At 37.9% G+C, this 16,858-nt stretch overlaps 1 protein-coding gene across 1 annotated transcript in view; it reads left to right on the top strand.

The window, feature by feature from the left end:
• The window catches only part of LOC133532988 (uncharacterized), an 83,606-nt gene that overhangs the window by 16,168 nt on the left and 50,580 nt on the right, over positions 1–16,858 (top strand). Inside the window, 5 exon segments of the mRNA XM_061871893.1 lie at positions 8,316–8,443; positions 9,809–9,952; positions 11,045–11,180; positions 12,969–13,064; positions 16,395–16,505. Coding sequence (XP_061727877.1) covers positions 8,316–8,443; positions 9,809–9,952; positions 11,045–11,180; positions 12,969–13,064; positions 16,395–16,505 — 615 coding nt within the window.

The following is a 16,858-nucleotide window of genomic DNA, read 5'->3' as shown; positions in this document are numbered from 1 at the left end:
TTATCTATATATAACAGTATATTATATTGAAGCATATATCGTTAGAATAAGCATTAAATACGGTATTCGAATAGAACAATTAAATTATTGTAATGTTTATGTATTTCGCCACACGCACCTAACTAATCAAACCTAGCAACAGTGACAGGTGGCCGACAGCTTACTGGCTTTCGCATCAACCCGTGAGTGGTGGGCCGCCATTTGAAGGGATAAATAACATAGTTATAGATAAAATAATTTTGTTCATCGGAAAGTTTTGTATATTAATGTGTTCTTGTAAAAGACTATACGGAACAGGTCTTAATCGTACTTCGTTCCACAGGAAAATAATACTTATCGAGATAATTCTAACAACCTCAAACGCAATTAGGTTGCGATGGTTTTACACAGAGTTTCTATGGCCACCTCCTCTCTCAATCATCAGATCAGTTCGATGGTACCATAATATTTCATTGCCACCCTTTTTACATATATTTGCAGATTTTCAACTTCATCTGAAACCTCAGTGGGTCAAATATACTTGTAATATTTGATTAGAGACAGAGCAGACAGACAACAGACTGCTTCTGTATTAGACATTGATTAAAGTCAGTCAATTATGCCCATTACTATATAACTTCGAAATAGAAGTGTGTTTTTTGCCATTATAAACTTTAAATAATATATAATAATAGCAATTTTCTCGACCTTGGCATTGAAAGTTTATAATTGTCGTCAATTCAAAAAATAATAAAGAAATAGTCGTTACAGTTAGAGTCATGGTTCTTTTTTGTGAAAATAGCAAGTTTTATCTACTTTTTGGAGCTACCATATATATGCTTATGCATACCTTATGCTTTTGTTTTGTGTTATCTCAGTACCTGCAAAAAATCTACCTTTCCACGTTCACTCCCACAAATTACTTAGCTTTACTAGTATTCTTCCTTTTTTCACTACTTGCCCGGAATTGACTTCTATTGCATTTTTAAGGTCAACTAAGTGGTCTATATATGATTTAAGACGGTTGTAACTTTTGCCTGAATTAGTAAGTAATATTTTTTCGTCAGAAAATTATTTGGTATCATTTTACTAGGTTATCAGTTTGCCGCGGTATACTTTAGTATTGTATATAATTATCTAATTTTTAATTTCATTGAGTAAAAATCATAATCAATATAAATTTCCGGAAAAGATTCGAGAACTAACAAACCAGAATACGGATGGCGTCAGAATAAGGACGTAGGCGTGCTCCGGGCGCGGCGCGCGGGGCGCCCGCCTGCCTGCTCTGCCACTTCGTCTGCTTCACCCCCTCAAAAACCTAAAATCCGACTATAAGAGCGCCTTAAACTACTTTTAGGGGACCTGTAATGACCATATTTTTGTAAATATTGAATTTAAAATATCTTTTGGCACACGTCACGTGACCAAGCTCGAAACGTCATTGAAGATTCTGATGACGTCACAACTCTCGGATTGACACTGTTGATTGACAGTTAGGCAATAAACAACAAATGACAAATGTCAGTTGACAGCTCGTATCTTCTACGTGTGTATGTAGTTATGTGTCAAACCGTAAACTGTGACGTCACACAATTTTCAAAGAGCGTTTTGGGCGCGAAAGCATCCGTCAAATTATATTTTGTTAATTTAACATATTTAAAGCCGTTTTTAGTATAAAAGTCGAATTTTAGGGCAACTTTTAGTTAATATTGAACGTATTACAAGTGTTTCAAAAAGTTGAAAACAACCCTATTCTGAAAGCAACGAAACATCTCTTATTAGTAAGATACATTGAGTAAGATGTGTAAAATCTAAGACAATTTCGTACTTAGAATTTGACAGGTAAACGAGATGGCGCTACAGCTCCATACATTTTGCGGTAACTCTGATTGTCAAAAGTTGATGTTTGACAATTCAATAACCGCAAAACTACGGAAGGTGGAGATAAGGAACGAAATCTCCATGTACCAAAAAGTGTCATCAAAAAACTTTAAATAGGTGGCGCTACAATACCTAGAGTACTTGAACAAAAAAATCAAATCATAGACAGCGCACTTCACTCCGTCAATAACGCCTAGGTTCTTAGCTACTCTAGCGCTACTCTGGAGAGATTTGGAACTATTATTTATAGCTGATAGCTGGACACTTTTGCAACAATTCTACCATAAGAGATGCCACTCCTCTTAATTCCACACCCCATACGCAAAACATATATGGCGCAGTACAGCGCTATCTGTTTTAGATGTCAAACTAAGGGGCACGTTTTTCTATTTGCTATGTGCACGACTGTCACGCAACCTAGCGTCCGCAAGTCTAGGGGAAAACGTCAATGAACTACATCTTATAAAATGACTCCAAAACCAAAAACTACTGACCGGATTTTCATACAACTTTCATCTATCAATAGAGTAATTCTTGAGGAAGGCTTAGGTATATAACTTGTTAAGGTTTTGTGTAAATTGGTTGAAATATAACGATGTTGTCGGAAATAATCACGCTGGCTAGGAGCTTTAATCGAAGACGCTGCCTAATCCGTTGGAGCTATAACAACACAATGTATGGTGGGGTTGTTTCTCATTGATAGGTCTATAAAAAAGCCCGTGATGTTAAATGTCTATCTTTTAAGGCGCTCTTATAGACGGATTTTAGGTTTTTGAGGGGGTGAAGCAGACGAAGTGGTAAAGCAGGCAGGCGGGCGCCCCGCGCGCCGCGCCCGCAGCACGCCTACGTCCTTATTCTGACGCCATCCGTATTCTGGTTTGTTAGTTCTGGGATTTTTTCCGGAAATTTATATTGATTATGATTTATACTCAATGAAATTAAAAATTTGATAATTATATATAATACTAGAGTATACCGCGGCAAATTGAGAACCTAGTAAAATTATACCAAATCGTTTTGTGACGAAATAATATTACTTACTAATTCAGACAAAATTTAAGTTACAACTGTCTGCTTTAAATCATATATATATAGATACCTATTCAAAACTTGCAAATATATAATAATATAAAAAAAAATGCAATAGAAGTCAATTTGGGGCAAGTAGTGAAAGAAGGAAGTATACTAGCAAAGGTAAGTAATTTGTGGAAGTGAACGTAAAAAGGTAGCATTTTTTGCAGGTATTGAGATAACTCAAAACATAAGCACAAGGTATGCATAAGCATATGTAGCTCCAAAAAGTAGATAAAATTTGCTATCTTCTCAAAAAACAACCATGACTCTAACGGTAACAACTATTTATTTATTATTTTTTGAATTGACGACGATTATAAATTTTAAATGCAAAAGTCGAGAAAACTGCTATTATTAATATTATTTAAAGTTTATAATGGTAAAAAATACACTTCTACTTCGAAGTTATATAGTAATGAGTATAATTGACTGACTTTAATTAATGTCTAATACAGAAGCAGTCTGTTGTCTATTACTCTGTCTCTAATCAAATATTCATCATCATCATCATCATGAATCAAATATTACAAGTATATTTGACCCACTGAGGTTTCAGATGAAGTTGAAAATCTGCATACATATGTAAGTAGGGTGACAATGAAATATTATGGTACTATCGAGCTGATCTGATGCATGAGAGAAGAGGTGGCCATAGGATCTCAGTGTCAAAATATCGCAAGTATCGTAACCTAATTGCGTTTGAGGTTATTAGAATTGTCTCAATGAGTATTATTTTCCTTTGGAAAGAAGTACAATTAAGACTTGTTCCGTAAAGTTAATTAATATACTTAAAATAATATACAAAATTAATATAAAATAGTATTATTAAATTAATATACAAAACTTTCCGATGAACAAAATTATTTTATCTTTAACTATGTTATTTATGCCTTCAAGTGGTGGACGACCACTCACGGGTCGATGCGATAGCCAGTAAGCTGTCGGCCAACAAAGGGTGGTTAGTGAGATGTTGCCATATTTAGTGGCAAAATTGAAGGCTTTGAAGTATATTTACGCTCTTCTAGCGCCCAAAAGTAGCTAGCAAGTCAGACAAGGAAAACATACATACACACGTTTGGTAACGCTTGGTTGCTAAGGACTGTTCATCCAGGAGCAAACGCCTAGGTCCAGTTCTGTCTTGATTATTTTGTAAGTACACGGTGCCCGCGAGGAAACGGAAAGATTTTAACAGTATATTCCGGATCGTATTTAGAGACAAAAATGTCATATAAACTTTTTTAATTCGCCTAGTTTCAGAGTTAATACCAATTAAAAAAAAAATGTATTGTGTTTCAGTGCATTACGCCTTTTTGATGGCTATGTCGCCACTTTGGGACCTAGTCTAGACTACCTTCTTGGCAGATATCAAAGTGACAAGGTACCCTTTGAATAGACTAATTTTTACGAAAAAAAGTACCAATTTATATTAATCCATAAATGTTCCAAGAACATGAACTTATTATGTTTAAAAACATACAAAAAGTAATTTTTTTTTTTTTGGCGGAATTGACTTATATTTGTACATAAAATTCTTCTTATGACCTCAGAAATACGTGGTTAAAAAAATCCGTTTCTTCACGGGAACTTTTTATGACTTAACCTTTGAATTTTAAGCCCTACGTAGAAAATTAATTAACAATGACCTCCAATCATAACTTTGTTTTGTGGTGGTAGGTACTCATTTTTAATAAGGAAACTGGAAAACTGTCACTGTTGCTAGGTTTGATTAGTTAGGTGCATGTAGCGAAATGCATAAACATTACAATAATTTAACAACAACAAGGACAACAGAAAGACGTGATGTCACGATCCTCAGCATTGAGGGACCTTATTCTAACGATATACGCTTCAATATATAATTTTATACATATATAAGCTTAAATAGTTGAATTTGTAATATTCTCTAAAGCCGCGCTGAACACCTCCCGCCACTTGACTCCTTTTCACGTTTTCGCTGCCGCCATTTGAAGGGATATGTTATAGGCCTTGACTAGTGATTAATTTCAAAGTAAACCATTTTAATACATACATATTACACATACGCTCCCTAATCCAAAAATGAAGAAAATATCTTTTGCGAAACTTTCGAACGATTTTCCACTAATATTTTGAATTGGCAGGAAAAATAGTAAAAGCACATCACAAAGACAACAAGGTCCAAGGTTTCAAAGAAGAAGGTAAAATCATTGCTGAGACCTGAAATTGGCGGCAGAATGTCATCGAAATTTATACTAGATAAAATAAATAAAATGTCACCAGTTTTCATACAAAATAGAAATAGCAGGGTATAAAAGTATTCAAACCCATATAACTTTACCAAACTTTTACAGAGGGTTTTATGTTTAGTATTATCATAAATGGAATTTAGTATCATTCTCGAATTTACAGAATAATTAACTAGTCAAATAAAAATGTTGGCGAGAGGTACAAATATATCCGAACTTGCGAAAATTTTGTATGGGACTTGAAGGGTAAATATCACTCCTGCTCACCTTACAAAATCAAATAATTGATAAATGTAAATGAAGTCTTATATGTATTCCATGATACATTAAAATATGAGAGTTAATAAGCCAGTAATACCAACCAAAATCAGCATTAGTTCTTGTAAAAAGACTTAACGGAACAGGCTATATAACACAAAACTATTACGCATCCACAAAAACGCATGTAACTCGGAAACATGCAAACATACAGGTTGTGGTGGCATTCCTTGCTTCAGCTCATGGGACTTTGGGGCTTGTTGCTCGTATTTTGTCCTATAATGGCGACAATACCCAAATACCTTTAGTAGCTGAGGCTTTTTCTAGGTGGTCCACGATTTGCCAAACTGATGAGCGTCCTGATAACCTCAGTTCCCAGAGAGCATGGGATGATATCTTGTGTAAAGATATTTTCGCAACTTTGCTGGGCAGCACGGCTGGGTCGAACTTAGCGCGTCTCAAGGCCGCAACTAGGCCCGAATCGGGAGCATGGCTCCAGGCATTACCTTCCCCTCAGCTAGGCACCTTGCTCGATAATGACTCTCTGAGGATAGCGGTTGCCTTGCGTTTAGGTTGTAAAGTCTGCGAGCCGCACCGGTGTGTCTGTGGCATCATGGTCGAGGAGAATCGCAATAAATGATGCGATTCGCCGGGCTCTAGTATCAGCCAACATTCCGTGTGTGTTGGAGCCTCCAGGATTGTCTCGCACTGATGGCAAAAGGCCGGACGGACTTACATTGGTTCCATGGCAAAAGGGTCAGTGCTTCTTGTGGGACGCCACGTGTGTCAGCACGTTTGCACCGTCTCACCTTAGCCTAACGCTTAGATCTGCTGGGGCAGCTGCTGAATATGCGGCCAAACTCAAGCACGCTAAGTACAGTGCCCTGGAACCAATCTACGATTTTGTGCCAATTGCAGTGGAGACTGCGGGACCCTGGGGAACAGAGGCTAAGGCTTTTGTAAAAGAACTTGGTCGCCGACTTAGGAATAGGGGCTGTGATCCACGCTCCGGGTCGTATCTGGTGCAAGGGATTTCATTGGCTATACAACGTGGCAATGGGAACTTTTGGATCAGATGCGATTCGGGGTGGTCCTTTTTAAATAAAATGATTGTGTAATGAACATGACGAAGCCTGTTGCGGATAGCTTTATTGTTTGTGTGCAATGACGACGCCTGTTGCTGATTTATGGTTGTACCCTCCTGACGAAGCCTGCGTTGCGGATATGAATTTTTCATTATTTTATTAATGCTTGATTTTGATTAAATAAAATTAAGATTTTAACTCGGAAACTAAAAGTCGTGAAATGGTACCTTTCACTAAGCACTCCCACATATTTAAATCCAGTATATCTCCTACATTCTGTATGTTTTAAATTGAAGGTTTTCCAATACAATGACATATAAATTAAACAAGCGGATTAATTTTATTTGTTTACGTTTAAGAATAGGTATTCAATTTGATTATCATTGTAATAGCAATTTAAAATATTTTTTCATTCCTCATGCTCTGAAAGTGGGTCTTTGTTGTTCTCAAAAGAGTGCAGAAAAGTTACTGCTCTAGAGCACTGTACGTTCTTAGTACGCTTGCAAGAAGCAATATATTTTACGATAAGCATTTCAAATTTTGGTTTTAAATGGATTTGATGTATCATTTCCATTCTGATAATTAACTCCCCATTCCATTAATAATTATATATTACCTAAACTTATAATTAAAAGTACCCTTACTGAAGTTTACGCTTAGCCGTGTTTTTTTTTAAATGCATATATATTTTACTTTCCTCGTATTAAAAATGAAAAGTAGAGTGTTTAACTCGGGTGCAAGGCACCATTTCACCCTTTAGTTAATCGTGGCTGAATGCCGGACGGTGCGTGTGTAAAAATTGACAAAAAAGATAATATGACGGACGGATGTCTGAAATGTCACCGTATTTTAGAATCAAGTAGCTTAAACTTTAGTTTTTTCTTCGTAAGTGTGATGAAAACATTGTGTGTATGACATATTTGTGTATTTATAGTGTAATTATCCATTTTATGTAACGACCGCTAAACTAGCACAGGTCCGACGCTGACAGTGGTCACGGGCGTACTGGCGTACTGACGGTATTGCCGCGCAGGGTAACGTTTAGTAGACAAAATGTTGAATTCATAATTATGAATGAAAAATTTAACGCATCGATAAATTGACAAGCTAAATGTTAGAGTTACTTAAAAGCTATCGAATGAAGTAAATTTCATATTGATATTCGTCATAGTACTTCTAAAATATCGAAATAAATACAGTTATAAGCATATTTTCAAAGCAATAATCTATCGAGAAAAAGATGAGCCATCGTGTTTCTGACAAGCATACGGCTAGTTCAAAGACTGAAGTTATACATACTAGAAAATAATCGATGAAATCCTTGTACAAGCCTGTAAATATCGATTTAAAAATAGCGCATTTTACTATACACCGCGCCTTAAGGATAACTTACTATACCCATTCTTAACTTCTAGAAAAAGAACACGTAATATGTGGCATTTGCAAAGCTATTTACATGGATACATTATTAACAATTATCAAATTAAATACGTTAGACATGAGAAATCGTAAATCAAAGTTTCATTTCGAGCCATATAACTTGTACGAAATGTTAAAGACGCTATCCGCAGTTAGTTCTAATTTTGACCACGTTATGCGCTGGGATCGCTTTACTTACCCCCACCATGCACTTCGCACGGTCCTAAATACAATCAATTCTTTTTCGTGCTATACTATGCCATACTATTCTTACTGCTAAATCTGAGCATATGACAGCTGTTCATCGATGGAGCTCAGAGTAGTTCAAAATATTTCATTCTGTAAATACAGAACTTTGTTACGAAAAATGATCCGACTTGTAATGTTGTTCCAGCCGGCGCCCACATTGCCAATGGCGCCCGAGAAGGGCCCCACGGGCCCCACGATAGACCAAATCATGGCTGCTCGCGGGGAGGACTTTTTCTTGTACGCTCCTAAAGGGGAGGCGCATATGTTTGGCAGGTAACTTGACTGATAGATTGACCATAGTCCTAATGACTGACGACATGGACCAAAGTATGGAGGGTATAGGGACTGTGCGCGTTGGAGGGTCTGCCATCTTGTGGCCTGAATCGGAACCATAAACATGCACATGTACACGTCACGTGTTTTCTTGTGCATAGTAGGTTCTGCCATCTTGTGGGTTACATCGGAACAATAAACATCACATTTACGCCTCGCGCCAAAAATCTGACGGCTCCTGTGCTGCCTCCTACAGTTAATGCACGCTCCCTATAAGTAACGAGAACAATGTATATGAAAAGTGTCCTTCAAAAAACCTTAATTAGGAGGCGCCACAATACATCGTGAACAAATTTTTGACTTAAGAAAAATTTAAATCACTGACAGCGCACTTCACTCCCTCAATAACGTCTAAGTTCATGTCATGTCCTTGTGCTACCCTAGCGCCACTGGAGAGATTTCGAACTATTATTTAGTCGTCAGCTTCTCCTTACCTCTACCCTCCACCAAATGAAGAATTGAACAAGAGATGTAAAATATACAGTGAATTCGTGCAATTGTTTGACAGCTGATTTAGATAATATTGTACTGCTCCGTATATTACAATGTAACTCCATGTTGGTCAATTCAGTTACTATAAAACATTAGACACCCTACAGCGCCAGCTAGCAGTCAAACTCAGGGCAATATTGGTGCGACTATAACTCTGTATCTTTAGGTATTTAAATAAAAGTAAATAAACAATTTGTAAATTTTTCGGTAGTTATAACTACAACATAACACATTAAACACACAACATAACATTAACACACACATAACATAACATTAATTAACATAACACTAACACACAACACACATAACACACAACACAACACGACACAACACATAACATTTATTAATTTAACCAACCAAATACAAAATTGTCTGAATCTGTCACTGAACGACCTGACTTTAACCTACATTATTTGATCATGTAATGTTTTCATCTACCCTCAACTGGCTTAAGAAGTCATTTGAGGGTAGATTTTGTTTACTTTTATTTAAATAGTTAAAGATACAGAGTATCTACAACTACGACAACTGTCAACACATATTCGCATGCAAACCTTACAATTTAGGAATCTTTTTACGATACGTAGTCCTGCAAACGAAAACCAAACCCACAAATATTAAATCTCCATTCAAATTATTACTTCATGTTTTAACAGTCAGTTTCGTTTTTCAATTTTTCTTCATGGGGTTGGTTCCCGTTTGCAAAACTACGTCCGTTGGGGGAAGAAATAGCACGCAAATCTCACGTCATCAGTCTAATGAGCTATGGTGGATGACCTGATGTTGTCAAAAACTGTAATCTTTACCTTGCAGAGACGACATGATCTCTCGTCCCAAATCGGATACAGTCCTTCACAGCGTGGTGGACGTAGCCAACAAGAACTTCCACTCGCAGTACCAGCAGTTGGATGCTGAGAAGTGGATACTGCGAGCCACAAGACACATGGCCAGTCACAGGTATAATACAAGTACACACACACAAACACAGACGATATGGTTTCCCTGCCCACATCCGAAACAGTCCTGCACAGCGTGTTGGACGTGGTCAACAAGAACTTCCCCTCGCAGTATGAGCAGTTAAATGCTGAGAAGTGGGTACTGCGAGCCACCAGACATATGGCCAGTCACAGGTATAATTTAAGCACATACACACAAACACAGACGATATGGTTTCCCGGCCCACATCCGAAACAGTCCTGCACAGCTTGTTGGACGTGGTCAACAAGAACTTGCCCTCGCAGTACCAGCAGTTGGATACTGAGAAGTGGATACTGTGAGCCACCAGACACATGGCCAGTCACAGGTATAATATAAGTACATACACACAAACACAGACGATATGGTTTCCCGGCCCACATCGGAAACAGTCCTGCACAGCGTGTTGGACGTGGCCAACAAGAACTTCCACTCGCAGTACCAGCAATTGGACGCTAAGAAGTAAGTAGATACTGCTAGCCACCAGACACATGGCCAGTCACAGGTATAATACAAGTACACACACACAAACAGACGATATGATTTCCCGGCCCACATCCGAAACAGTCCTGCACAGCGTGCTAGACGTGGCAAACAAGAACTTCCACTCGCAGTACCAGCAATTGGACGCTAAGAAGTGGATACTGCTAGCCACCAGACATGGCCAATCACAGGTACCATCATACTTACCGTATGTGGCCTTTGTTGACCTTGTTCATGCCAATAGTAAAGAATATACACGTGCAGCAGGCGCCCATTTCTCGAATGGTATGAGACTAATAATATTAGTCTACGAACTGTCAAGTCGTATGGGTTACCATGGCAACACACTCATAATATTAGACTAATACTATTCGAGAAATGGGCCCCTGGTATTTAGTAAAATAAGGTTGAAGGTGCCAATCAATGTTGGGTAGGGTATTTTGACAATCCTACACAGGTTATGGTCCTCTTTCTGGCAATATGACCAAGGAACTCAGACGTTTTTCGCGAACAGTTGGTTGTATATGGTTTACCATAGTGGCAGTGAGCAACGAGGAAAAAGAAAGCTAAAAACATTATAATTAATCGCAGATACCAGACGTTCAAAGTGTTCACTGCGGTTCCATGTTGCCTTGTCGCACTTGGGATGCTGCGGCGCCTCCGTGCGCGAGCGTGGAATGAAGATATCCTTGATGAGACGCTAGACCTCGGCTACAATGTGTATCGGGTGAGCTTCCCCCTCTTTAGCTATTTGTTTTTTCTAGACAGAAACTATTACTCTAACTTGTCCAGATATCAAATATTCAAGTTATTCACGGTGGTGAGCACCTGTGGGGTTTATCTACACGAATCTGCGTATTTTCTAGTGATTTCAGATAAATTTCTACTTATTTTAGGTCCTTGCTAGATAATCTTTGACACTGCAGGCCGTTTTATGATCCTGATAAGACAGTATGAATGTAGGCGCATCCCTCTTGGACTTAAAAACGTCTGCCCAGTGAAGAATTCGTGTGTCAGTCCCAGTCCCATGCAAGAAAATGAAGGTTCATTTCAACAGCCATCAGTACTCGTATTATCACAGTAGTTGCTCAACTCAAGGATTCAAGGGAAACTTGATAAACTGATGTCTACCTATTTTTTGCCTTTGTATAGGCAAAGAGAATATGAAATAGTGGTGTACTATCAAAGAAAACGTTGTAACGACGTAAATATACTGCCATCTTTCGACACATAGTTAAAACTTTTAGAACGCCATTTCACTTTGATCCTTATTCTTTCACCAATATGTGTCCAATTTGTGAAATGTCAAAGTGGCGCCATCTTACCCGGCACTACCTAAAGGGAGCGTGCATGAACTGTAGGAGGCAGCACAGGAGCCGTCAGATTTATGGCGCGAGGCGTAAATGTGATGTTTATTGTTCCGATGTAGCCCACAAGATGGCACAACCTACTATGCACAAGAAAACACGTGACGTGTAAATGTGCATGTTTATGGTTCCAATTCAGGCCACAAGATGGCAGACCCTCTAACGCACGCGCACGGTCCCTAAAGGTTATGGCGCCATTGCTCGAAATGATGCTGCTATACCTTTGGTTTTTGATCTATTAGATGGCGCCACTTTTTGATATTTAACAAATTGAACACATATCAGTGAAAGAATTTTTTTAATTTGACGACCTGTCTGGCTTAGTGGGTAATGACCCTGCCCATGAAGCCGATGGTCCCAGGTTCAAACCCTGGTGAGGCATTTATTCGTGTGATGGGCATGGATATTTGTTCCTGAGTCATGGGTGTTTTCTATGTATTTAAGTATTTATAAATATTTATATATTATATATATCGTTGTCTAAGTACCCACAACACAAGCCTTATTGAGCTTACTGTGGGACTTAGTCAATTTGTGTAATAATGTCCTATAATATTTATTTATTTTATTATTTAAAGAATAAGGATCAAAGTCAAATGGCGTTCTAAAAGGATTAATTATGTGTAGAAAGATGGCAGTAAATTTACGTCGCTACAAAGTTTTCATTATCAATACACTACTATTTCAAATTCACTATTTCCAAATATTATAACCTATACAAATATATGTATAACCTCTTGGCCCGTGGGGTCCGAACGCGCCTACAATATTCAAAGATTAAGCTAAAAAAATAGCAGACGCCACCGGTGATCGTAGAGCTGGCAGGTGCCTCGCAGGCTTGCACAGAGAATAAGTATTGTGATACAACGAGGAAATGCTGCCAGCATCTACGGCACCATGCCGCAGGGGGATACTGGATAGTTTATAATTATTTATTTTAAGATTAGTTTTATTTATTTTTAGATTTAGATTTTAAGTTTTATAGGTTATATAATGTCTATATAACTACTGTAACTTGACAAATGTATTATTATATGGCCGAGAGAATCCTTAGGATTTCTTTCTTCAGCTGAGCTTCGTGGTTAGGGATGAGGATCTTTGGGTTCAACTTGTATAAAATGTTATTGTTAACTGAATTATGCTTTCAGGAGTCGCTACTGCCCCGCGGCGGACCAATCAGACGTCTGGTGCTCGGAGAGATGGCGGAAAGTTTCAAGATCAAAGACAAAGAATACACGCACAAGGTTTGTTACTTTCTATTCTTCCTCTGTGCTTTCCCTTGCGAAAAGTTTTAGATTTCTAAATTGTATCCCTACTTACCCACTATGGCGACGCAACGACCCAAAGTGAGTCCTGGCCTCAATGCCGGATTTAGAGGTCTGGAGGCCTCGGGCAATAAAGGAGTGGAGGCCCCCTGGCCCCAAATTTTTTCCAAATAGAATGGTAAATTTACCGAATTCTCAATTGTGGGGGGCCCCTCTTTTGTGGAGGCCCGGGGCAGTAGCCCCGGTTGCCCTCCCCTAAATCCGGCCCTGCCTGGCCTCCGACACCAGATCACGCCATGCCTCGGTCTTGCCGGCCGCCATGGCCGAGGTTGAGCAGGTCTTGAGCTACTACGTCTATGGAAGGTGGAGGTAAGGAATGGAATCTCCATGTACCAAAAAGTGTCATCAAAAAACCTTAAATAAGTGGCGCTACAGTACTTAGAATACTTGAAAAAAAATGAAATCATAGATTGTTTTGTTTATATTGTACACTAACTTAGATATATAGGTAGATAAATAATTATTGTTGTATTTACTGACACTATATGAGTTTTTAGCTCGAAATAAAATGATTCCAATTAAATTTCAATTCAATAGACAGCGCTCTTCACTCCGTCAATAACGCCTAGGTTCTTAGCTACTCTAGCGCTACTCTGGAGAGATTTGGAACTATTATTTATAGCTTTATTATGGATACTTTTGCAACACTTCTACCACGAGATATTTCACTCCTTTTAATTCCACGCTCCATAACTACGTCGTTCCAGCGGTACCTAGGACTTCTAGCTGGGCGTCTCCTATTTGGAACATTTGTTTGGTTGAAATTGTTTCCAGATAACACTGGTCAACAGTGGTTTTGTTGCCTCTGGTATAAGATTGATTTCCGGTGTATTTATGCTCACAATTTATGAAACTATCAATGATTTTGGAAGATTCGCTCTACTTTTTTTAACTCCGTATTTTCATTTTATATTAAAAATATCGAAATATATGATACGAAATATGCTGAAATCATAAAAACTGGAGCACATTCATAACTTTTGTGAATATATGTGTAAACTGTGCACTTAAAAACATATAAATTCGCACAGATATCTAAAGCAACAAAAAAATAATGTTTTTTGTAGAGCTGTGTAATAATAATTCTATTTTACGAGAAATATAGGAGCTATCGTGGTTTGATTCAATCAAGAATTGTTGAGTAGCGTATATCCAGAAAATCAAAATTTTACCGTAGTTGTATTTTTACACTCTGAAGACGCTAAACGTAGTTTCAGTTTAACCTTTTGAACCCTTTGTCATAACCAACAACATCACTTACACGCCAAGATCACGAGCGATCTAATATAAACCTTACTAGAAAGTGTGAAGGTTACTTTGACAGCGTACGTCATAACACCTATAGTCGTTCTTGCCGCTGTGGGCACGACTAGTTACGATGACTTGAGGTGTTCTTGGCTTTCAAAAGGTTACCTCTGTTAAGAGGAATTCCTAGTTGCGATTTTTTCATACAAACGCTCACGACTGTTTTCACCCTAGATTTTTAACCTAGAACTTTTTTTTTTTGATTTTTCAATATTTTTTTTTTACGTAAGGTAGAAGTACTAGTTCTCGACGCTGCACTAGTACTCGACATGGGCACTTTATGTCAAAGTGACAAGGATTAAGTTCGAATACAGAAAAATCTTCGTTGTTCAAATTTAACCTATATTTCCATGAAATAAAGTGCCCATCTCGGTGACTAGTGCAGCGTCGAGCACTAGTACTCCTACCTTATAGGAAACTATATAGGTCTATATCATAAGAAATTCTAGCTAGTAGCTTATTTACTTACATGTTTTTTAAAGACTGTTTCTACCATAGAAATAGGATAGTATAGAACGACTGTCAAACTTGGAAAGTGTGACCAAAAATGAAATGCAAGTGTGTGCGTAAATTGTCTATGTGCGAACAAAAATAGTGATGTCATGTTACAACATATTAATAATCTATCGATGTTTAACTGCTTTATCGACTACTTTTTCAAATGTGTTTGAAAAAGTTGAAAATGATAAAGTTGAAGTTGTTTGAAAATGTGTTCGCAAAGAGTTGACTTACCAAAGAAAATTTGAATTTCGCGCCTTTTCCTGCTGACAACTTGGGTTGGATGTGTATACGCTGTGTACAAGTATACGCTGTCTTGTGTTTCCTTGTGTTGGTGGCAAAGCCGTGGAAAAGTGGTTAAAATGTAAGTACTGTGTTGTACACGTTCAAAAAAGGTATTATAACAATCGTTATTATTTTAAGACGGTTATAAAGGTAATATCTTAATGATGTCTTGTGAACAACTAATTCCATACCTACTAATATACCGATAAGTTATCGATACAGTCATATGAACATTTTGTCAAGCCCTAGCGTAAAGTAACAGTTTAGGTTTTTACACAAAATATTCTAAATTATTGACTAATATGATGAAATATTAACACACAATTGAAGAAAAACGTATAATGAACTGTTATAATTGGTTTTTTACACTTTTTATGCTGTTAATTTGATAAAATATCGTTACGAAAATTTCGCTAGGAATATCATAATTACCTGTGAAATGAGTATTTTCCTGGGTTTTTTGGCCCTGAAACACTACAACCCGGCACACAACATGACACCATCGTCATTAAATTACTTAATGTATATAATAATTTTATATACATTAAGTAATTTAATGTAATTTTCTTTTTGATTCGCTTATATTTTTCACGTTAAAAAATACGGCAATATGATTTTGGCCGCCTCGGCCGCCTTCGAACTCAAAATTGGTTACGTTTTCTCATATGTAGTCTGCCTCTTTTGCACTTATGGCTTGTTCATATACGTCATGGCTTCCCTTTCGCACACTTCATCTGTCTGTCAAGCGAAGCGACTGACATGTCTCTGGTTTCTACATAAATAAATAAAAAATATATCATCAATATCTGTGCCGCTATGTTTTGCTTTTTTGGATTATTTTATTTTGAAGAAACTTACAGCGCCTCGAATATCGCAACAACGGCTCAATTGAATTGGCTGCAAAACAATAGCGGCATAGATTATTTCTTCCTCTTGCAGTTTCCAAAATTTCATAATGATGACGCAACCAGCGTTTTGGAGGAGGAAACAGTCGAGAGCGAAACCTCGATTTTTGAGTGCTCTGTGTGGGAATTTTAGTCCGAGCTGCAGTTTTCCTTATCGCACGCACGCAGCGCGACAGAAACAGCTTCAAATATTCGAGATGTGAAAAGTTGCTAAGCTAGGAATTGCTCTTAAATACGTGTATTTTAATTTCGGCAGGAACAAGGCATTGCGGTGTGGGGTAAGCTGGTATCGAACAACCCGAAGGTGTTCGACCTGTGCCGAGGCCTGGACGAGTTCTTTAAAACTGCAGATGCTGGGATACTCCAGGTAACAAGTTTGACAATCTATTACCCGTTTATAGTTATTTATACCTAGAGCGGCCGTTCGTGCAGGTCGTGAAATTTCTAGACATTTCGAGAAACTTGAAAATCTTTGTTTTTCTGGACAGTTTACCCTTCGTGCATCTGAAGCAGCCTAACGAACCTATCTTACCTATATATTCGTTTAATCTGACTATCGTCAAAACATTACGATCTGCCTGATTTTACGATCGGCCGTAGACATATAGATACCTATACGCGTATATATGTTATACCTATACGCGCGAACTCGTATTTAGTTACATACATATAAACACGCCTATTTCCCGAAGGGGTAGGCAGAGACCACGGATTTCCACT

The sequence above is a fragment of the Cydia pomonella genome, chromosome 28 (genome assembly GCF_033807575.1).
Source record: "Cydia pomonella isolate Wapato2018A chromosome 28, ilCydPomo1, whole genome shotgun sequence".
Classification (NCBI taxonomy): domain Eukaryota; kingdom Metazoa; phylum Arthropoda; class Insecta; order Lepidoptera; family Tortricidae; genus Cydia; species Cydia pomonella.
This window is presented reverse-complemented; position numbering and strand designations above follow the sequence as displayed.